The sequence below is a fragment of the Microcaecilia unicolor genome, chromosome 10 (genome assembly GCF_901765095.1).
Source record: "Microcaecilia unicolor chromosome 10, aMicUni1.1, whole genome shotgun sequence".
NCBI classification, from domain to species: Eukaryota; Metazoa; Chordata; class Amphibia; order Gymnophiona; family Siphonopidae; genus Microcaecilia; species Microcaecilia unicolor.
The window spans coordinates 13,643,968-13,668,418 of record NC_044040.1 but is presented as its reverse complement, the minus strand read 5'-3'; the positions used below and the strand labels follow the sequence as shown (position 1 = coordinate 13,668,418).

General features: G+C 44.5%; 1 protein-coding gene across 1 annotated transcript in view; it reads left to right on the top strand.

Moving 5' to 3' along the window:
* The window catches only part of PLXNA4 (plexin A4), a 944,413-nt gene that overhangs the window by 699,058 nt on the left and 220,904 nt on the right, over positions 1–24,451 (top strand). Inside the window, 2 exon segments of the mRNA XM_030216701.1 lie at positions 19,737–19,873; positions 23,105–23,272. Coding sequence (XP_030072561.1) covers positions 19,737–19,873; positions 23,105–23,272 — 305 coding nt within the window.

Sequence of the window (24,451 nt, the reverse complement as noted above, 5' to 3'; positions counted from 1 at the left end):
CTTTGCTTTACAACAAAGACCACTGACCATTTTAGTAGCTGCGCTCTGGACAGACTCCATCCTGTTTATGCTTTTTTGAAAGCGTTGGTCTCCAGAATTGTACTCAAAACTCCAAATGAGATTTCGGCAGAGACTTAAACAGATCCACCCTTGCCTCCTCCTTCCTGCTGGCCATTGCTGTTCCTATACACTCAAGTAGTGATGTGCTGGTACATTTTTAAAAATGGGCTCTCTCTCTGGGCATAGCGAATCCTGCAGTTTTTTTTGGGGGGGGGGGCACAGGGGTGGACTGTGGGTGGCAATGCATTCCCCCCCCCCCAGTGTGTGTGCTCTAGGCATACCTTTGCTGGCAGGGTTGCCAAATCCTGCCAGCCAAATAAATGGACCGATGTCGCTCCCCCGCTGCTGGTTTCTGGCTCTGAGCAGCATGCCAGGACTTCTGTGTGCGAGCATGAGTGAAAGTCCCGGCATGCTGCTCAGAGCCAGAAATAAGCAGCGGGGCTAGGCATCCCTGCCAGCAAAATAAAAGGGAGTTCAGGAGGGGGCATGAGCCCAAATTTTGGGAGCTGGTTGTTAAAATAGCCACGGGGAAGGGGGGGGGGGTTATATTGCCAGAACCAAAGCTGAAACTGAAATTGTTGCCCTCCATCCTACTGGGTCAGCCCCTTCCCAGCAGAAAACCTGTCTCCTTGGGCTGCTCACCAACACTGCCCTCCCCCGAAATGTAGACCCTCCCAGGGCCTATCTTCAAAACCCTGGTGGTTTAATGGCCTCCTCAGGTCAGGAGCAAACCCAAATTGCTCCTGCAGGCTCAGACAAAATGGCTGCAGTGACTTCCCATGGCAGCCTTGCAAGACTGCCATGAGAAAACACAGCAGCCATTTTGAAATTGGAATCAGCATGTGCAGAAGCAGTCCCTAGTCGCTCCTGCCATGCCATGCTTGCCAGTTTGACTGCGGAACTGGTAGAGGCAGGAGCAACTCAGAATCGTTCCTGCCTCAAAGAGGCCACTAGACCACCAGAATTGCCTATAGAGGGCCTACATGTGGAGGGAGGGAGGAGTTGGTGGATGGCCTAGGGGCAGGGACCGGTTTTCTGCCAGGGGGAAGCTGGCTCTGCAGGATGGGGGAGGGCTAGGGCAATACTCAGAGCCGTAGCGAGGGGAGCTGACACCCGGGGCGGGTCGCCGCTGCGCACCCCCCCCCCCGGGTGCAGCATGGCGCACCCTCCTCCCGCTGGAGCGCACCCACCCGGAGCGCATACCTCCCCCCCGGAGCGCATAGCTGCGGCGAGGGACGGACGGGAGGGCCGATCCGCCCCGACTGCATGTTGCTGGGGTGTGTTGGCTCCGCGCTGGTTCACTGCTCTCTCTGTCCCGGAACAGGAAGTAACCCCCCCGCCCCCCCCTTCCTACGCCACTGGCAATACTTTCAGCCTATGGGGAGGGGGGGAAAGGACCGCACAGAATGGTCACAAGGTTGGAGGCAGAGAGTTTCAGTTTCAGCTGAAAATACACTTACACCTTCGGCTAAAACCGAAGCATAGCCCAATTTGGATTTTGGACTGGTTTCGGTGCCAAAACTGAAATTCGCTCTGCTTCTTCTGTTCAGCACTCTTCAACAGCATATGTTCATCCCAAACCCCTGGCACCCTCCTGAAAGCAGCTCATGTTTCCCCCACCCTCCAACACCTCCCAAATACGACGCTTGTTCCCCCAACCCTCCTAACACCCCCTAGAGCAACAAGACCCTTCATCACAGCCTCCAACAGCAAAACCTTCTGTTTACACATCTAGATTCTTCAAATATGACCCCCTCGATCATCGTAATTCCCACTCTCTGTCCATGTAAGAAATACACCAAAATATTTACATTTCATTGTAAACCAAAATGTCTGATATACCCGTGTTGGGAGATCATGATCCAGAAAATTCTCCTTGCAAAGCGTACAGCTTGACTTTATGAAAATATATTTTTTAAGACAGGCAATTTCCATTTCTGAATATAGGATCTCTTCTAATATGATAAAAAAGGGACAAATTCTCCAAGCAGGCAAGCCAAGTTTCTTAAATTCAACGATTCATGTGCTTCTTCTTGCAATGTGTTGTGACAATGGCATATTTCGGCATTCATTAACAGTAGATTACGATGGAACGCCTATGGGGAATGTATGTGATATCTGCACAGGTTTCTAATGAGCTGGTAATGAGGGGGCTTTTGAATGGAAGTGCTATCAAAAAACTGACTTGCTGCACCCATTCTTTGTTATTTTGGTTTGAAAGGCCACTTTTGTGAAAGCATCTTTCTTCTCTGGCTATGGCAGTCTCCTGTTAGTGAGAGATTTGCATTGTTTTTCATTGCTACCCAATATGGCAGAAGTCTTGTGACAAGAGCTATTGACGATGGGGCATCTGTCTGTCTACCTGTCCCTCCAATCTGTATTCATGCTATTTATTTATTTCAACAATCAAGCAATGAGGCGAAAACAACAAGGATTTTCAAAGTTTGAGGATCTTTAATGTAGTCTCAAATTCAATACATATAAGACCCGACATGGCCGTGTTTCAGTGTGCGAGCCTGCCTGAGGGGTCAACAAACCTGTGAGCATATGTTGGTGAGAATACAGGTGACATACGTTGAAAAAGGGTGGTCCAGTGGTAAATAATCGCTGTGCCCTGTGCTCAGCACCTACATCTCCACGTGCTTTAGGATGGCCACCACCGCAGCTGCCTGTGAAACTCGAACATTTTACACTCTCTCTTGCCAATAGCATACCAAGGAAGGGGCGGTGGGGGGTGGTCCATCCTGGGCAGGCAGCAAGGAAGTGCATGGAACAGTCACACGGCTGTCAGCTCCGCCAGTTCCTTGCCCCCTCTGACGTTACTTCCTGTTCCAGGGCAGGGGACCGGTGGAGTTGACAGCTGCACAACTGCTCTGTGCACGCCCAGGTGGTGGGGTGATTCGCTTTGAGGGGGGAGGGGGTGATGCACTTTAGGGGGAGGGGGCGTAGCGACGACCTGCTCCAGATGGCAGCCACTTAGGTACACAGCAAAGAAAGACAGTGCGATGTCGACCATGCACCCAAAGGAGACAGGACAAAGTGGTAGAGTCTTAAGTAGGTTTTAGTGATCAAGTACGCCACTGCCTCTCAGGGGCGTATCTGCGTGGGGCCACAGGGGCCTGGGCCCCCGTAGATTTCGCCCTGGACCCCCCTACCATTGACCCTCTCCACCTCCCCCTCCCGCCCCCGCCCGCCCGCCACCAACCCGTTGCCGATCTTTGCTGGCGGGGGACCCCAAGCCCCCGCCAGCCGAAGTCCTCTCTTCCGTGCAGGATGCAAGTTGCAACGCTTCCTGTTCTTCTGAGTCTGACGTCCTGCACGTACAACGTGCAGGACATCAGACTCAGAATTTGGAACTCAGTCTGACGTCCTGCGCGTTGTACGTGCAGGACGTCAGACTCAGAAGAACAGGAAGCATTGCAACTTGCAGCCTGCATGGAAGAGAGGACCTCGGCTGGTGGGGGGGTTGGGGTCCCCCGCCAGCAAAGGTAAGTGACAGCAGTGGGGGAGGGTTGGCGGCGGCGGGAGGGGGTGGAGAGTGTCATTGGTGGCGAGGGGGGGGGGGTCTGGCAGTGGCGGGGGGGGTCCGGAAATGGCGGGGGGGGGGGATCGGTGGCGCCGGGGGGGGGGCTAAAATGTGCCCCCTCCCTCTGGCTCTGGCCCCCCCTACCGCCAGAGTCCAGATACGCCCCTGCTCTCACACACCATTTATTTCACCCATTTCAGCAAACACACTTACAAGAAGTTTGGATTTAGCTCATACCTTTTTTAGGTAAATCTCAAAGCGAGTTTACATTCGGGCACAGTAAGTATTTTCCTGTCCCTGGAAGGCTCACAATCTGTTTATACCTGAGGCAGTGGAGCGTTAAATGATTTGCCCAAGATTTCAAGGGACAGCAGTGGGGTTTGAACTGGATTTTCCTGGTTCTCAGCCTGCCGCTCTGATCATCAGGCTACTCCTCCACATGTTCTTTGTGTTGGATTATTTGTAGCAAATAATTAGCAGATTTTAGTACACACAGCTTCAGCTTTAGAAATGTTAATTTCTTTCTTCATCTCTCTCTCATTCACCCCTGAATAATTCACTGCTGAGTCACTTTAAAGTTGAAGTAACAAAACATCTGTTTACTCACAGTTTGTAGTTAGATTATAATCAGACAGGCTTATATATACATATTACTATACATTTGTATTATCAGCTCCTTCCATGTGCTTAGATGGTAATGGATGCTCACACCACCATAGATCCTCTCAGGTTAGGAGAGATCATGAGCTCCATGTGCTCCATGTGCTGCATGTGCTGCATCTACCCCCACAGGAAGTTGCATAGCTGTGTGACCTCTCTAAGTAATTCACATCAGAGGTCACAGAGTAATCACAGAGAAATAATAGGTGACAGTCAATGCATGTAAAATACAATTACATTCCAACAAACCCCTTCTCATGCATAACTGTCATGCAATTATTTATTCATACAAAGTCCAAGCTTTATACGCAGATTCACAAAATGTTCTCTGGGTAACGGTTTGGTCATGATGTCAGCTGTCATCTCACTGGTGTGACAATAGTGTAGACTGATGACCCCTTCTTTCGCCAACTCTCGCACGTTGTGGTATTTCGTTGCGATGTGCTTGGTGCGTGACTGAACCTTGTCATTCTGTGACAGTCGGATGCAGCTCTGATTATCTTCCATTATCTGGATTGGTCTCTTTTCAGCTATTCCGAAATCCAGCAAAAGTTTTTCAATCCACATCAGTTCTCTGCACGCTTCCGATACGGCCACGTATTCAGCTTCTGTAGAAGACAAACTCACAATACTTTGTTTATGACTGGCCCATGAAATTTGTACATTTCCATACATAAACACATATCCACTTGTGGATTTATAATCAGAATGATCCCCTGCCCAATCTGAATCACAGTAACATATTAGTTTTGGATTACTATTGGCTGAAATCTTTAATTTACAATCAATGGTACCCTTTAAATACCTTACCATCCTTTTAACTGCAGTCCAATCTGATTTGGTAGGTGAGCTGACCCTTCTGCTCAAAATTCCTACTGCATTTGCTATATCAGCCCTGTATGTGGTAGCTAGATATAAAAGCTTACCTATGGCTGATCTATATTGGATGTTATCTGGTAAAGGTTCTCTTACTGTTTCATCCTTCAGAAAATCAGTGATCATGGGAGTGCTTACAACTTGGGCATCTTGCATACCTAAACTTTCAATAAGCTCATTTATTTTCTGCTTCTGGCTTAGAAGATAAGAACCATCATTTTGTTTCTCAATTTCTATACCAAGATAGTATGACACATTACCAAGTTCTTTTATCTCAACATTGTGGTTTAAACACTTTACAATGTCCTTGTACTCTTGCTCACTTTTGCTTGCAATGAGCAGATCATCAACAAAAGCTAAAATGTATGCATATTGTCCATTTGTGCACCTAGTGTACAAGCATTTATCTGCTTCACCTTGCTTAAATCCTAAATTTGTCAATATTTCATGCAATTTTTCATCCCAACATTCTGCACTTTGCTTTAATCCACAAAGACCTTTGTTTAATTTACACACTAGCTGTCTTTGTTTTGTATTTATGAAACCTGTTGGCTGTTCCATGTACAAGTCTTCAGTTATATCTCCGTGAAGAAATGCTGTTTTCACATCAATGTGTTTGACTTGCATGCCTTTTGAGACTGCAATGCTCAGAAGTGTTCTTATTGTCGTGTGTTTCACTACAGGTGCAAACACTTCATCAAAATCTTCTCCATATTTTTGAAGATATCCCTTTGCCACTAATCTGGCTTTATACCTTTCCACTTTTCCTTGTGCATTCCTTTTTAACTTGAATACCCATTTGCATCCTATAGCTTTCTTGCCAGGAGGTAATTTTGTAAGAATCCAAGTATTATTTTTATCCAATGCATCAATTTCTTCTTGTGCAGCTTTACGCCATTCAGCAGCTTCTTCTGCTGACATTTTCTCAATCTCATCCCATGTTAAGGGCTCTTGAGCTTCTGCTGACTTTGTTAGGTAAGACAGTCTTGGGGGTGGAACACCTTTGTTTTCCCTGGATGAGCGTCTGACAACAGGTTGGTCTGACCTTTCCGCATCCTCTAAATCTGAGAGTCCTTCTCCAATTGATTCCCCTTCTCCAACTGTACTGTCTTCTTCAATGATCCTTTCTTTGTCTGCTTCCTCTGCCTGTTCCTCGTTAGATACAGGTGAGTTGCTTTCAGACATCTGCCTTGGTATGGCATTTATATACACTGGCATGTCTATTATGGTTCTAGTTTCATATTCTGGATGATAAGGCTCATCTGGGATAATCCAGCCTTTATCAACCCTTTTGTTTTCATCAAAATATGTAACATGTCTTATGCCAACAATGCCAGTTTTCAGATTCAAAATTCTATATCCTTTGTGTCCTGGAGCATAGCCAACTAAAATGCCCCTTTCTGTTGTGGAATCCAGCTTATGCCTTCTTTGCTTTGGTACATGAGCATATGCTGTACTTCCAAATGTTCTTATGTGTGACAGGTTTGGCTTCCTACCATGCCATGTCTCATGTGGTGTGCGCTCAGCGCCTTTAGTTGGCATTCTGTTTTGTAGGTACACTGCTGTGAGAATGGCTTCCCCCCATAGTCTTTTAGGGAGATTGCTATCTGACAGCATACATCTGGTCATTTCCACAAGTGACCTAAATTTTCTCTCTGCAACAGAATTTTGCTCTGGTGTATAAGCTACTGTTGTGATATGCTGAATGCCTTCTTGTTCTAGAAATGTGCGCATGCTTTGTGAAGTGAACTCACCACCATTGTCGGTCTGAAGAACCTTTGGTTTTCTTTCAAATTTATTGCTCACCATGGCTACGTATTTCTTCAGCATGTCTGTGACTTGACTTTTTTCTTTCAGCAAATAGGCCACACAGTATCTAGAGAAATCATCCAAGAATATTAGCACAAATCTGTTATTTCCCAATGATGGGATATTAAACGGTCCACATAAGTCACTGTGTATTAAGTCCAGCACTTTATTACTCCTATTTCCTGTGTATGCAGGAAATGAGGGTCTCACACCTTTTTGAGTAACACAGTCTATGCATTTCTCCATTTTACCAGCATCTGCACTTATCTGAATGCCGGTGGCCAGTTGCTTACTGTAAAGATCCTGGATCACCTTAGAATCACGATGTCCCAGGCGGCGGTGCCAGATTTCCAGACTACATTTACCATCATTCTTCCTTACTTGCGCCATATGTGAGGCTTCACCTGAAATGTTCAGCTTATAAACATCATTATGCATAAAAGCTTCAGCATACACTTCATCATTTTTAGAGATTGTGCACTTACTGTTTTCAAAATGAATCACAAATCCCTTCTTATCTAATGTAGATACACTAAGCATATTGCAAACTGCTTGGGGAATATACAAGACATCACTTACAGGAATTTCTTTAACTTCATTAGACACTTTGCATTTTAAGAATCCAATACCTTTTGCTTGGATCTTAGCAGTCCCTGCGTTTGCAGTTTTAAGAATACCTTCCTCTGGACACATTTCCTGAAAGAAATCCTTACAATTGGTTAAATGGCATGTGCTCCCTGAATCCAAAATCCAAGTACTTTCATTTGAATTATTATTTACCATAGTCAAAGATTTTTCTGCCATTAGAAAGCCCTTGTGTTTATCTTTGTCCTTCATACATTTCCTGGTTTGAAAATTCTTTAGTTCCATTGGCTTAGGTGAGCTAGAGGGAGTGTTTTGTGTTTCCTTACACCATTTAGATACATGTCCCTCCTTTCCACATGAGTAGCAAATCAGCTTGCCCTTGGGTGGAGTTTTCCCATAGCTCCGCCTTCCTCTGTTCTTTGCCAAGAAATTTGTTTCATTTCTCTCTGACTTGCTTTGAGAACACATCTCCTCAGAATCATTTATTATGCATTCCTGCCTTAGTTTTGATGTTGTCTGTTCAAAAGATTGCCCTTCAATGGCCTCATTTACAGACCTAAAAACATCAAACTTCTTTGATAGTGAGGTAAAAAGAAATGCTCTTTTCAATGCATCACACATGGGAATTCCAGAAAGTTCTAACTTTTGAAATGAAGACATAAGATGCATAATGTGATCATTACATTTACTTTTATCCCTTAATTTGGTTTCATTCAACTCTGCCAGCCAAATTGGTTGCTGCTTTGCATATGTAGTTGCATACATAGTTCTCAGTTTATATAAATGTCCTTTGGTGTATCTTTTCCCTCCACTAATATGGCTTGTTTCTCTGAGAGAGCTTCCAAAAGCATGCACTTCACATAATAGTTTGCATTGTCCCATTCAGCCATATTTTCAGCTGTTCTGTCTTGGTCTAAGCATATATCTAATCTTTTTGCTCGAAGGAGACATATGAATCTTAGTTCCCACTGCTGATAATTAAACTCAGTTAATTTAGGCACCTTGAGAGAATAGAACAATGGTGAATTTCCTCCCTCAGCCATTTTCTTAGCCTTCTGTCTGCTGTGTGGGGGGAGAGAGAGAGAGACTGAATCTTTCCTTTAAAACTTAAGAGAAAAATGTGGCCTTTTTTTCTGCCTGGTAATATTTCTCTTCTTTTTCAATTCCTGGACCCTGGGCCCATAACCCTTTTGTTGGATTATTTGTAGCAAATAATTAGCAGATTTTAGTACACACAGCTTCAGCTTTAGAAATGTTAATTTCTTTCTTCATCTCTCTCTCATTCACCCCTGAATAATTCACTGCTGAGTCACTTTAAAGTTGAAGTAACAAAACATCTGTTTACTCACAGTTTGTAGTTAGATTATAATCAGACAGGCTTATATATACATATTACTATACATTTGTATTATCAGCTCCTTCCATGTGCTTAGATGGTAATGGATGCTCACACCACCATAGATCCTCTCAGGTTAGGAGAGATCATGAGCTCCATGTGCTCCATGTGCTGCATGTGCTGCATCTACCCCCACAGGAAGTTGCATAGCTGTGTGACCTCTCTAAGTAATTCACATCAGAGGTCACAGAGTAATCACAGAGAAATAATAGGTGACAGTCAATGCATGTAAAATACAATTACATTCCAACACTTTGATCTCAGAGAGACGGCAAGATGTTGTCTCTCTATGTTAATATAAAATAATAATACTCATTAAAAACTCCAGCATCAATTGCAGACCCACATTTCTTTTCTTTTCTAACAACGTGGACGTGATAAATTATTTCCGTACCCTGCTGAAACACGAAGGTCTTCACAGTCAGCCTAGACTGAATGCCATCATCCTACAGCCGTAGAAATGATCGGTAGCAAACTGACTTGGTTAGGAACTGGTTGATTGGAAGGTGACGGAGGGCAGTGGTAAATGGAGCTCCTTCTGAGGAAAACGATGTTACCAGTGGTGTGCCACAAGGTTCAGTTCTTGAGCCAGTTCTTTCTAACATTTTTGTAAGTGATTTTGCAGAAGGGCTGTCTAGTGAGGTTTGCCTCTTTGCGGATGATACCAAACTCTGCAAAAGGGTAGACACCCCTGATGGTTTGGTTAACATGAAAAAGGACTTAGTGAAGCTAGAGGAATGATCCGGAACAGTGCCGTAGTGGGGGCGGCTGGCACCCGGGGCGGGTCGTCGCCGCACCCCCCCCTCCCCGGGTGCAGCGCGGCGCCCCCCTCGGCGCGCGCCCCCTCCTCCGGCGCGCACCCCCCCTCAGAGCGCATTTTACCTTACTTTGGCAGCGAGGGGCGGGAGGGCCGATCCGCCCACGTCGCTGGGAGCTGCGTCGGCTCCATTGGTTCCTTGCTCTCTCTGCCCCGGAACAGGAAGTAACCTGTTCAGGGGCAGAGGGAGCAAGGAACCAACGGAGAAGACACCCCCCCAGCGGCGTGCACCCGGGGCGGACCGCCCCACCGCCCCCCCCCCCCCTTCCTACGCCACTGATCCAGAATTTGGCAGCTAAGATTTAATGCTAAAAAATGCAAGGTTGTGCATTTGGGCTGCAAAAACCTGAGGGAACGGGACAGTTTATGGGGTGAAGAACTTTTTTTGCACGAAAGAGGAGCAGGAGTTGGGTGAGATCGGATGTGATGATCTTAAGGTGGCCAAACAGGTAGAAAAGGCGATGGCGAAAGCTAGAAGGATGCTTGAGTGCATAGGGAGAGGAATTGCCAGTAGGAAAAAGGAGGTGAAGATGCCCCTGTATAAGACTCTGGTAGGACCTCATTTAGAATATTGTGTACAATTCTGGAGAATGCATATTCAAAAAGATATAAGCAGGATGGAGTCTGTTCAGAGGACAGCTACTAAACTGGTCAGTGGTCTTCATCATAAAGCATATAGGGACAGACTTAAGGGTCTCAATATGTATACTTTGGAAGAAAGGGAGATTTGATAGAGACATTTAAATACCTACACGGCATAAATTTTTCTATTATATTTCCACTATCCATGATGTATTGTAAGCCACATTGAGCCGGGAAAATGAGGGATACAAATGCAATAAATAAATAAATAAATGCACAGGAGGTGAGCCTCTTTAAATTGAAACGAAGCTGTGGAACGAGGGGACATAGGATGAAGATGAAAGGGGGTAGACTCGGAAGTAACCTTTGGAAATATTTCTTCCCAATGGAAGTGGTGGGGACAAAAACAGTATCTGAATTCAAAAGATCTTGGGACAAATACGTAGGATCTATAAGGGAGTGATAGAGAAAGTAGATGCAATGGATGGGCAGACTGGATAGTACATAAGTACCGCCATACTGGGAAAAGTTAGGGTGGTGGTGGCCTAGTGGTTAGGGTGGTGGACTTTGGTCCTGAGGAACTGAGTTCGATTTCCACCTCAGGCACAGGCAGATCCTTGTGACTCTGGGCAAGTCACTTAACCCTCCATTGCCCCATGTAAGCCGCATTGAGCCTGCCATGAGTGGGAAAGCGCAGGGTACAAATGTAACAAAAATAAAATAGATACTATTGGAGATTCTACATGGAATGTTGCTACTATTGGAGATTCTACATGGAATGTTGCTATTCCACTAGCAACATTCCATGTAGAAGGCCGCGCAGGCTTCTGTTTCTGTGAGTCTGACGTCCTGCACGTATGTGCAGGACGTCAGACTCACAGAAGCAGAAGCCTGCGCGGCCACATTGGTGATCTGCAAGGGCCGACTTCTACATGGAATGTTGCTAGTGGAATAGCAACATTCCATGTAGAATCTCAAATAGTAGCAACAGTGGAGGAGTGGCCTAGTGGTTAGGGTGGTGGACTTTGGTCCTGAGGAACTGAGTTTGATTCCCACTTCAGGCACAGGCAGCTCCTTGTGACTCTGGGCAAGTCATTTAACCCTCCATTGCCCCATGTAAGCCGCATTGAGCCTGCCATGAGTGGGAAAGCGCGGGGTACAAATGTAACAAAAAAAAAGACCAAGGGTCCATCAAGCCCAGCATCCTGTCTCTGACAGCGGCCAATCCAGGCTTCAAGAACCCGGCAAACCCCCCCCCCCCAACCCCCCCCCCCCCCCAAATTTAATAATGTTCAATGGACTTTTCCCTCAGGAATCTGCCCAAACCCCCTTTAAACTCCGTAAGGCCAGCTGCTGTCACTACATTCTCCGGCAACGAGTTCCAGAGTCTAACTACGCGCTGAGTAAAGAAAAACTTTCTCCTATTTGTTTTAAATCTACCACATTCTAGCTTCATCTTGTGTCCCCTGGTTTTCTCGTTGTTTGAAAGTGTAAACAAACGCTTCACATCTGTCCACTCTAATCCGCTCATTATCTTGTAGACTTCTATCATATCACCCCTCAGCTGCCATATGGTTTTTATCTGTTTTTATGTTTCTTCTTTGACTCCCACAAGCACAGTACTCAGTCCAACATGCAGGCCCTTCCTCATGCCCACTGGAGCGCTTCTCAAACAGCCAACAGTATAATCTGTACTTTTGACCTTTGAACTTTATGCTGAAATTCAAAAGGTTTGTGCACTGTGTAGGCTGTGAAACCAATCTCCAATCCTGTATGTATTAAAACACCTTGCCACGCCTCTGCCTACAAGACCGGGTAACCCCCGCAGTTATGACCAGAAGAAAAGGTGGGGAAGGGCTAACACTGAAACTTGCAAAGAAGTAAAATTAAGACACTGATAATATCTGATTTCTTTCAAGGTCGGTAGTATACAATCACGTATAAAAGTACGATTTTGCAGTTTTTCGGATAGTCTAAGCGGTATGATGTGTGCGCATGAAGCATGATAGGGACAGATACGATTCGTAGAGCTAGCAGAAATAGGAACTTTCACTGTCAGAGGTAGACTTAGAGATGAATAATAATAATGTAAGTAATGGCAAGTCGGAAATTCCTTTATACCTCTTGGAGGTGGGAAGACTTTGAGGCATCTGTTCCTCATCCTTCTTAGAAGAAAGCCCTACATTTAAATGCAGATGTTGGTTGTTCACTTGGGACCAAAGGGAAAGTTATTCTATTAAAATGCTAATGGAAGAAGAAACTGTAACTCCATGTTTTCATCTGTGCAGGGTTGCTTCCTGCTGCTGTTCTTTATAACAGGATATCTGCACTTTCAACACTCTCATTCTATCTTGATTTAGAAAATGAAGGGAGAAAACAGTCCTTTGTTCTCACAGAGACAGCAAGATGTTGTCTCCATGTTATGGATTTTGAGTCAGAACATATGAAAGGGAAGGGAAAGGGAACTGGGACTTGATATTCCGCCTTTCTGTGGTATTTTGCAACTACATTCAAAGCGGTTTACATATATACAGGTACTTGTTTTGTACCTGGGGCAATGGAGCGTTAAGTGACTTGCCCAGAGTCACAAGGAGCTACAGTGGGAATTGAACCCAATTCCCCAGGATCAAAGTCCACTGCACTAACCACTAGGCTACTCCTCCACTAGCAACATTCCATGTAGAAGCCTGCCCTTGCAGATCAGCAATGCGGCTGCGCAGGCTTCTGTTTCTGTGAGTCTGACGTCCTGGACATACGTGCAGGACTTCAGACTCACAGAAACAGAAGCCTGCGCGGCCGCGTTGCTAATCTGCAAGGGCAGGCTTCTACATGGAATGTTGCTAGTGGAATAGCAACAATCCATGTAGAATCTCAAATAGGGAAAGGGAAATGGGACTTGTTATACTGCCTTTCTGAGGTTTTTGCAACTACATTCAAAGCGGTTTACATATATACAGGTACTTGTTTTGTTCCAGGGGCAATGGAGGGTTAAGTGACTTGCCCAGAGTCACAAGGAGCTGCAGTGGGAATCGAACTCAGTTCCCCAGGATCAAAGTCCACTGCACTAACCACTAGGCTACTCCTCCACTCATTCCACCAATAAGAGCCAACCTCATCAGTGATGTCACAATGGCTTGATTGCCCGATACTTGGCTCACTTCTGATATAGTGATGTCATAAGGGAAAGGGAAATGGGACTTGATATACTGCCTTTCTGAGGGTTTTGCAACTACATTCAAAGCGGTTTACATATATTCAGGTACTTATTTTGTACCAGGGGCAACGGAGTGTTAAGTGACTTGCCCAGAGTCACAAGGAGCTGCAGTGGGAATTGAACTCAGTTCCCCAGGATCAAAGTCCACTGCACTAACCACTAGGCTACTCCTCCACTCATTCCACCAATAAGAGCCAACCTCATCAGTGATGTCACAATGGCTTGATTGCCCGATACTTGGCTCACTTCTGATATAGTGATGTCATAAGGGAAAGGGAAATGGGACTTGATATACTGCCTTTCTGAGGGTTTTGCAACTACATTCAAAGCGGTTTACATATATTCAGGTACTTATTTTGTACCAGGGGCAACGGAGTGTTAAGTGACTTGCCCAGAGTCACAAGGAGCTGCAGTGGGAATTGAACTCAGTTCCCCAGGTTCAAAGTCCGCTGCACTAACCACTAGGCTACTCCTCCTATATACACATCTTTCTATCTTCTCACCTACTTGCCCTTGAAAATATGATGTCTATGACCCTAGATTCCTGACGTTTCCTTGGAAACGAACTGTCTCATAATACCACCAACACAATCTTATGCCATAGCTAGCAAAGTTAATCCAGAACATCATTTGTTATCGATAATCCAAACAAGATATCACAGTTAACGTAATCAACAAAATATATCCTGCGCAAAACAGTAAGCGCTTCCTCCCCCTAAAATAAATTACTGAATAGTTATAAAAGATGTCTTCCTATATAATAATTCTCACCTCCAATGTTCTAATGTGCCTGGGACCGTGGATCCCTCGGAAGTGGTCTGCTAGGCAGCTTAGAACATACTGATGTCAGTGACGTCACTGACAGCTGATTCCCAGGCAAGGGGAGGAGTAGGGAAACACACGCGTGTTTCCCTACTCTTCCCCCTGCCTGGGAATCAGCTGTCAGTGCACCGCTCCTTGCCACTTTGGAGCAAGTGGCAGGGAGCGGGGCAACACAGAACACCCCCCCCACCTGAAGAACATCAACACCCCCGCCCCCCCCCCCCACACACACATGTCACTCCCTCCCTCCCTCCCATCCCATTCAAAGAGCGCGCGTCCCACCGGGCGCCGGAGGCTCAAGCCACACAGGATGGTGGCAGCATGCAAAGCCTGACACAGAGCGCAGGTAGAGCGGAGGGAAATGGCCACGCCTCCCTGGGGACCCGCCGCGGCACTCACCGGGCCCTCTTCATGCTGCTGAGGTCACGCTGATCACCGTCCGATACCCGACTGTGCACAGGATGCTCCCGCCACCACCCGCTTCCGCTCAGCGCCCTTCTGATAGGCTGAGGGAAGCTAAGCCGGAGAACAAGATGGCGGCTCCTCCATTCCCCGCTCCTCTCTACTGCTCTGTCCGAGGAGGTTAGTGCGCAGGCGCGCGGGGTGGGCAGGGTATGGGTGGTGAGTGCCTGAGTGGCTCTCGCGAGAGTTCTGGGAAATGCGCGGGAGAGATAAAATAGCGAGCTGAGGCGATGGCGCTTAGTTAAGGCGGGACTGGATGGAGACGGAGTGGGAGGGAAGCTGGAGTAGATGCAACAGCACAGTTAATGCAGTGAGTAACCGGCTAGGAGAGAGGGAGGGGCGTGAGGGGCCCTTGAACTGGGAGGGAGGGGCGTGAGGGGGCCTTGAACTGGGTGGGTGGGTGGGTGGGAAGGAGGGAGGGGGGTTTGGAACTCAGAAGGAAGGAAGGGAGGGAGGGATGTCTGGAACTCAGAAGGAAGGGAAGAAGGGAGGGAGGAGGGTCTGGAACTCGGAAGGAAAGCAAGGGAGAGGGGTCTGGAACTCGGAAGGAAAGGAGGGAGGGAGGGAGGTAGAGGGGTATGGAACTTGGAAGGAAGGGAGGAGGGAGGAAGGGAGAGGGGTCTAGAACAAGGGAGGGGGGACTGGAGGGAGACAGGGAGGGAGGAAGGGTGGGATTACCTTGCTAGCACCCGTTTCATTGCCTACCGAAATGGGCCTTTTATACTAGTATACAATAATGATTACAGCCATAAATACAGCCTTCTTTGTTATGCGTAGCTGTTAGATAAGTTCCTCATAATTTATAATCATCAAGCATGAACATAATCAAACATGCAATGTTTTCTTCCAACTTTCTTTGCAAATGTTCAACATAAATAATGACATTACAAGAGCACTTATTTGGAGCAGCCAAACTGCTACCATAATCCATCTGAGGATCCAAACTGAAAATGTGGTCCCCAGAACCCGACTCCTAACGTGAAACCTTGCACTACATGAATATAATTCGGGTTCCTCTTTCCTACATGCATCACTTTGCACTTCCTCACATTAAGCGTCATCTGCCAATTAGGTGCCCAGTCTCGTAATTTTTCACCATCCTCTTGTGATTTAACCCTTTGAATAACTTGTTGTCATTAGCAAATTTAATGACCTCGCTAATTACTCCCATCTCTAGATCATTTATAAATATGTTAAAAATGATCAGCACAAATTGACATTAATTAGAATTTATGTGCACTGTTGTCTAAGCGTATTCTGTAAAGTGGTGCACGTGAATTCTAAGTCGCGTAGTTGAAAAGTGGGAATGGTTATAGGCGTAGAATGGGCGAGTCATGGGCGTTTCTAAAATCTATACGTGTTGTTATAGAATACACCCTCTCCGCACTTAATTTAGGCATCGGGGATTTACATCAGGTTTTAGTTGGTATAACTGACCATGAGTAAATTTTAATCATGTGGACTGGCGCTTGGCATATTTATTTATTTATTTGTTGCATTTGTATCCCACATTTTCCCACCTTTTTGCAGGCTGATTGTAGCTTACATGGTACTGTAATCGGTGTTAACCGATTTTGGTATGAACAAATTCAAGTTGCGATTAATATCAAGGTGATATTATGGTAGAGTGAGATACATGTATGGTAAAGACAATTGGGGAGAACTTCGAGAGGGAAAGGAAGAGTTAGGATAAGTCCGTTACAATCTTTGGTTAAGTTGTGTCGCAGATGTCCAGGTTTTTTATGTTGGGTTGGTGGGGTATGCCCTTCTGAACAGTTCTGTTTTTAGTGCTTTCCGGAAATTCATGTGTTCGAGTGTGGTTTTTACTACTTTTGGTAGTGCGTTCCACAATTGTGTGCTCAGGTAGGAAAAGCTGGAAGCATAGATGGATTTGTATTTGAGTGCTGCTTGGGTAATGGAGGTTTAGGTATGATCATACTGATTTTATGGTGTTTCTGGGTGGTAGGTTGATGAGGTCTGTCATGTATCCCGGTGCCTCGCCGTAGATGATTTTGTGAACTGTTGTTCAGATTTTGAATGCGATACGTTCTTTAATTGGAAGCCAGTGCAGTTTTTCTCGGAGTGGTTTGGCGCTGTCAAAACATGTTTTTCCATATATAAGCTGTGCTGCTGTGTTTTGGCGGTTTGAAGTTTTTTTATGATTTGTTCTTTGCATCCCACATAGATTCCGTTACAGTAGTCTGCGTGGCTTAGTACCATTGATTGGAGAAGGTTGCAAAATATTTTCCTCGGGAAGAATGGTTTCATACGTTTTAATTTCCACATTGAGAGAAACATTTTCTTTATGGTGAGTTTAGCTTGGGACTCTAGTTGGAGGTTTCGGTCGATTGTTACTCCGAGAATTTTCAGGCTGTCTGAAATAGGGAGGGTGTATCCTGGGGTGTTAATGTTTGTGGGTTTGTATGTGTTTTTATTGGGATGAGATGATGAGACAGTGTGTTTTTTCTGTGTTGAGTTTTAGTTGGAATGCGTTTGCCCATGATTTCATGATGTTTAAACTGAGCTTGATTTTATTGGTGACTTCTGCTAAATCATGTTTGTAGGGGATGTATAGTGTGACGTCATCCGCGTAAATGAATGAATTAAGGCCATGTGTAGATAAGGCTTTGACTAGTGGGACCATCATAAGGTTGAAAAGGATCGATGATAGTGGGGATCCTTGTAGTACTCCGCAGTCTGGTTTCCAGGGTGACGAAATGTTGGTGCTTGATTTCACTTGGTATGTTCTGGTGGTTAGAAAGCCCTTAATCCATGAAAGTGTTACCACCAATTCTGAAATGGTCTAGGAGTCTTAGCAAGATATTATGGTTAACCATGTCGAATTCTATGTACCACGCAGAAATTTAAGCCTATTCTATAAAATTTAGGCATACTTTAGAGAATACGCCTAGGTGTGATATTCAGGCGCGATATATAGAATCTAGCCCTAAGTGTGAAAAAATGTGTGCTAAAGAACTTTTCTTTGCATAATTGTAGGGGACAATGCTGGCCATGTCCCCAACAGTTATTGTAAAGTATTCACATTTAGGACTAGATTCCGTAAATGCCCAAATTTAGGCACAAAACTAGAACACCAAGTGCCATTCTATAAACGAGGTTCTGAGTTGGGTGCATTAATGCCAGAATCTGGGCCCAGTTTTGGACAAGAGGATTTTTTCCCAACAGAAACCTGGTGTAAATGCTCGTTCTTAATTTGTTTCAAAATGCATACCCCACCAACCCAACTTAAATGCCTGAACTCTGCAACAGAACAAAACTCAAGTACGTAACGGACATACCTCAACTCTTCCGCCTTACGATTCCCTAATGTGGCCAAGCTACATGTACTTTAATCCTAACATAACATCACTTTGTATTTGTTCCCCGGAGTCCTCAAACCTCTCCGGTACTATGCAAGCCCTGCAAATAGGTGGGAAAATGTGGGATACAAATGTAACAAAATAAATAAATAAAATTAGGGCTGGATCTACTCTAGAAGTGGTTTGGAAGTGGTTCAATATGGAACTGGCAATTCAGTTTTTATTAACTTTAGGTGCACCGTTGAATCACATCAGAATCCCTTTGCCGATATGAACTGAAAAGTCTGCTGACTGGGCTTAAAATGAAAGCTGAACCAGTGGAATAGACATCACAGATTCTGATGCGATTCAACTGTGCAACTAAAGTTAAGTGTTTTCCTTCTTTAAATTATATAATGTTTTCATAGCTGGGGAGGTACTACAAAGAGCAAATAAAGTTTTGGACGATTATTGGATCTTTCCAATCTTTTGTAAGGGAGGTTTTTGTTGACCAGTGTTGACTTTTTGACCGACCACATTGTGAGGCAAATAAAAAAAAGTGTGCAGTCCTACTTTAGTGGTCTGGGTCTTGAATGAGAGCTTTTCCTCCATCCAATTATAATTCCAGAAAAGGATGTCACAATTTGAATGGACAAAACATCCTTTCTCCAGGTTCACCAAATCATCAAAGATGTGTGCACATCTGTGCTTAGTACACATGAGCGAGGCATATTTTCAAAGCACTTAGAGGCTTATTTTCAAAGCACTTAGCCTCCCAAAGTTCCATAGAAACCTATGGAACTTAGCCTCCCCAAGTGCTTTGAAAATATGCCTCTTAGCCTTCCAAAGTTCCATAGGTTTCTATGGAACTTTGGAAGGCTAAGTGCTTTGAAAATATGTGGGGCTTGCATAGGACTATGTGGACAGAAAAGGGATGTCCAAATCGGGACATTTACAATTTCGGTATTTTACCAAAGGCTCCCTGAATATGAAGGCTTTTGTAAAATATGCATAAGCACATCAAGGACCGCACCTGTATTTGACCAGCAAGAACAGCCATTTTACAAAAAACACATGAAAAACAAAGGAGCAGCCTCATGCGGGGTGTTATCCATGTATGTGGCAATACTTACACACGGACTGATGCCGATTATTGCATCCTACGTATGCAGTTGCCAAATTTTGCAAAACTGCATTTACAAGAGGAATCAGTTAAGAAGCCAAGTTCTAAATCTTAAATTTGTGACATTGTAGGCAAGAGAGAGAGAGAAGCTCAATCACCCCTTGCTCAACTCTGAAAACTCAAGATCATAATGAGCTGACAGCTTGCATTTATGTGTGGTTTGTAGGAGTTGTCAGTTCCAACAGGGAGTTTTTAAAAAATATATATATTGGGAAGTACACATGTATTTTAAAGTCTGCCCATGGCACGCCTAGAACATGCGTCCATGGAATATGTATGTGTTACGAATACATACTGTACAGGTACAGATAAAGTAGCAGCTTTTCTAAAATCATTACATACCCATGTATGTTCACTAACACATGTAATTACTGCATAAAATGTCTAAAAATGACCTCCGTATTGTCGGTAATTGTAATTTTGACTATCACTTCATTCTTCCCAGACCTTAACTCTATCACATCTGACGCCTACTCGGGGTCCACTGTCAGGTGGGACACAAGTGACGATTACAGGCACTTACCTGAATGCAGGAAGTAATGTGAACATCATGTTTGGAAAACAGCCGTGCTTGTTTCACAAGTAAGTATGAGCATCGCTTCTATAACGTGTGTTAACCTTGTCCAACTTTTGACAGTCTAAAGCATGTTGGATCTTCTTCTTTGTGAGGCTTCTCATGGATGTAATCAGCTACTTTTAACTGCTAGGTGAAGGCATTTTTGACAACTTAAAATGTTAATGACCCTGAATGGGAGGGATGGCAGTAGACCATCTGAAGAAGGCTGAATCTAGTTGAACCCCCAGATCTTTTTCTAGCTAATAAACTAAGGTGATGCTTGGGTTTAAAGGCTTTCTAGACAAATCCATCTGACTTTGAAAAGACGCCTATAATCATGTGTTATGGCTTCTTCATGAGAGCACATGGAACTAGCAGAGAGGATCTATAAAGGAGAGGAAGGATTATAGGGGCCCTTTCACTAAGAAGCGCCTACGCTTGTACAACGAGCGTCAAATTAGAACTACTGCCCGGCTACCGCGTGGCCCGGGCGGTAATTTTAATTTTGACGCGCGTCCAAAATGCGCGGCAGAAAGTAATTTCTATTTTCTACCGCATGACACTAACCGGGTGGTAATCGCCAGTGTACACAATTAGTCAATGGGTAGCGGTAAGGTCTCAGGCCCAAAATGGTCATGTTCTGATTACATTTTGCCACATGTCCATTTCCGGCGAAAAAAGGCCTTTTTTGCAGGCGCGCTGAAAAATGGACCTGCGTGCGTCCAATACATGCGCCTACACCAGCACAGGCCATTTTTCGACACATCTTAGTAAAAGGGCCCTGTAATGCTTAGCAGTTGGAGTGGATGCGAAGATGGGATAGGCTGTAGGGTCTTTATCTGCCATCATGGTCTATATTTCCGTGGAGAAAAATAGCACAGGGACATTATAAAATATCATTGAGGTCAATAAAAAATGCTTAAGGGTCAAGTTTAAATGGGCAGGACAGGTAGGAGGTATTAAGCTGATAACTGGTACTTAACAATTAATTAAAGACACTAAATGGTTTTAATTAGAATTTACATGCACAACTTGCTAGGCGTATTCTATAACGTGGTGCATATAAATTCTAATGTGCACAGTTGAAAAGGGGGTGTGGCCATGGGCGGGTTGTGGGCATTTCAAAAAACTATCGGCACTATTATGGAATACACCTAATCTGCACTTAGGCGCTGGTATTTAGGCCTGGTTTTAGGTGGCCTAAAAAGGTGCACCTAAATTTTAGCGCAAGAACCACACATGAGCGTATTATATCGACTACGCCTAACTTTAGGTGTAGTTTATAGAATCATGCTAACTGTGTGGTTTTATGGCACCAATTTTTAAGGCACCATATATAGAATTTTCCCCTAAGTTTATAGAAACAGAAAAAAAAAAAGCAACACTGGGCCTTCAGGATAGAAATAACGGTCATCCTTTAATATGAAAATGACCCGACACGGGCCGTGTTTCGGCGTAGAAACGCCTGCCTCGGGGGTCAGAATGGTTCTTATGTGTATAATATGGAATAATGGAAATGAACCACGAAGTTAGGGCATATTGCCTACTACGTTGTGATTGTCCGTTTAATCAAACAGAACGCCGCCTGTGAAAAAAAAAAACCGCCAAAATTTGATTAAACGGACAGTCTCAACGTAGTGGGCAATATGCCCTAACTTTGTGGTTCATTTCCATTATTCCATATTATACACCTAAGAACCATTCTGACCCCTGAGGCAGGCGTTTGCATGCCGAAACACGGCCCGTGTCGGGTCATTTTCAGATTAAAAGATGACCGTTATCTCTATCCTGAAGGCCCAGTGTTGCTTTTTTTCTGTTTCTGCTTGTATGCTGTTTTTACCCCTCTCTTCTGTGACCCCCCTAAGTTTATAGAGCACCATTAGTTATGTGCGCAAGTGACAGTGTTTAGGCGTGAATAATTACGCCAGCTTTGGACATGGCTATAGAGTACTTGCTCAGTGCTCATTGTGCTCTTTCTTGAGTTGATTCTACTCTTAAGTGCATCCATGCTCATTGCTGCCAGGTTTATATTCACTAGCAGTTTTCAGTGCGGTAATTGCTAAGAACATGCTGGGCACACTCCCAATAATTACCGTACAGCCTTTACACCTAGCAGATTTCATTTATGTTGTTAAGATGCACTAAAGATAGCCCACTTTTGTAAAAAAAATATTTAAAAAACCTTGCAAGCGCATAAGACTCATATTTTCCAAGGGGTCGATTTAGGATCCTAACTCATTTGGACGTCAGCCCTATATGGTTTTTAGTTTGATGTATTTTATGTGAATGTTTATTGTTTTTAAAATAGTGAAATCTGGATTTTATGTAGATGTTCCTTGATTTCATCATCTTATAGCTCTGCCTTGAGCATTTTGGCAAGGTGGCACGTAAGAATTCAATTCATCTTAAATACCTCAGTCAAATTAAGTTTGTCATTTTCTAGGATGCTGGGTACTGGAATATATAGATGAGCAACAGTGTGTAGCTTACTTGGAAAAAAAATGATCATTAGAGATAATATATCTTTTAACATCTTTTGTCTGCATGAAAATGATTATTATTCTGTGAGTAAAAGATTAATTTCCAGCCAGGCTGTAGTGCTTCAGGCTTTCCGGCCTTCAAGATAGTTTTTAAAGGTAAATTTCCTGTGGTGTTTGCCTTTACAAGTCAGCTCGCCAACCACTGTTATAAAGATCTCTTCCCTGTATGGCATAAACCTGTTAAAATCTGCACTACCCAAGTTGCAAAGGACTCAAATACAAATCAACCTACGCATCCAGTCTTTCCTACATTAGCACACAACTGTGGAACGCCTTCCCAAAAGCCTTGAAAACTACGTACGATCACCTAAACTTCCGGAAAACACTAAAAACTAACCTGTTTAAAAAGGCATACCCTGCCGATCCAACATAAATGCCTGATACCTGCAACACAACACAACTAAAGTACGTAATGGACATAACACAACTCTTCCATTATATGATTCCCTAGTGAAAATTTGCCCAACAATAGCCTCCAAAATTAGCCAGTTATCTTACCTGCTCAGGGGGACTTCAATTATCGACCTGTTAGAATCTTCTTAGAAAGTAAATGGCTGTTCCAGGACAGAGTGAACTCCCTCAGGTACTTTACGTAAAAATGATTTGTCTGTACCTACTGAGTCACATTCTTAAGCCTTGCATCAATATTTTTGAGTTGTTGCCAAGGAATGGCCACCACTGGTTAAATTCTTCCAAGAGTTTTATTTTGCTTCTTAGACGAACGGCCAAGGAAATTATCTGTAACACTACGGCCTCAACCGAGGGCGTTGAGACTGTGAAGGTGTCTGTACAGGTGGACAAAGCCAAGATCCATCAAGAACTGCAGTTTGAGTACGTGGAGGATCCAACCATCCTAAAGATAGAACCGGAGTGGAGCATTGTGAGGTACAATTATCTCTTCATCAGCTCGTTTTGATTCAGGCTATAATCCAAAAAGTAGTAAGTGTAACTATCTTGGTGTATGTCAAAAATCTAGGTCTAGATCAGTGGTTCTCAACCAGTGTGTCTTTAAGAGTTGGGAGGTGTGTCACCAAAGGTTTGGCATACTGTAAACAGCAGTGGCATAGCTATGGAGGGCCTTGGCACTTCCAAATTGGCTCTGGGGTCCCCGGTTTGGCTGGCGGAGGTTCCCAACCCCCGCTAGCTAAAGCGTTTGTCCCATGCTGGTCTCACATTGCCCTGTTCTGTTTTCAGTCGCTGTGCACGCCCCCCCCCCCCCTCACCAGCCAAGGTACCTTCACAGTGGCAGCAGGGGGGGGCGGAAGCAGCGGCATGGGGGCAGAAGCGGCAGCAGGAGGGCAGTAGTGGTGGCTGGGGGGGGAGCAGGGGAGCGGAAGTGGGGGCGGGAAGGCGGACCAAAATGTGCCCTCCACCTTGGGCTCTGGCCCCCTTTCCGTCGAGGTCTGGCTATGCCCCTGGTAAACAGTAAACTTGTGCTTTTCTTAGAAACCATCTGTTCCTGCAAGCTGGGGATTCCAGGGATCCTGAAAGTCCTTCTGCCTCCCCACTACACACAATGATAACTGTTGCTACCAGCCCCAACTGGAAATATTTCAAGTCTTCTGTCTATTTCTGTTTGCAACATAGTTTCTGAGTAGCATATTTACAGGGTTTGGTGTTGCTTCACAGTGTCTGGCAGTGGAAGGATTTTTGTGTTGCTGTTGCTGAGGTCCAATCTCAGTTTTAAATGGCTAAATTCTTGTAATAAGTTTGAACACTAAACACAATATAAACAAGAATTTTTATCTACTCAACCGTCATAAATATTTATTGTAACACTGAAGGGAAAGACGTCAGAAACTTTTTAGCTTCGGCTTCAAAAACACAACTGGTTCACTGTCTTGCTGCTGAGCCGCTTCGCCATCAGTCGGAAAAACCTCTGTGTAACTTATCTTATAATTACTTTTCATTTAATAATTCCAATATTATCCACAAGTTTTAGATTTTTTTAGTTTAGAAATTAAAAAAAAAAACTAAAAATTGCCCGTAGTGGAGGAGTAGCCTATGGGTTAGTGCCGTGGGCTTTGATCCTGGCAAACTGGGTTCAATTCCCACTGCAGCTTC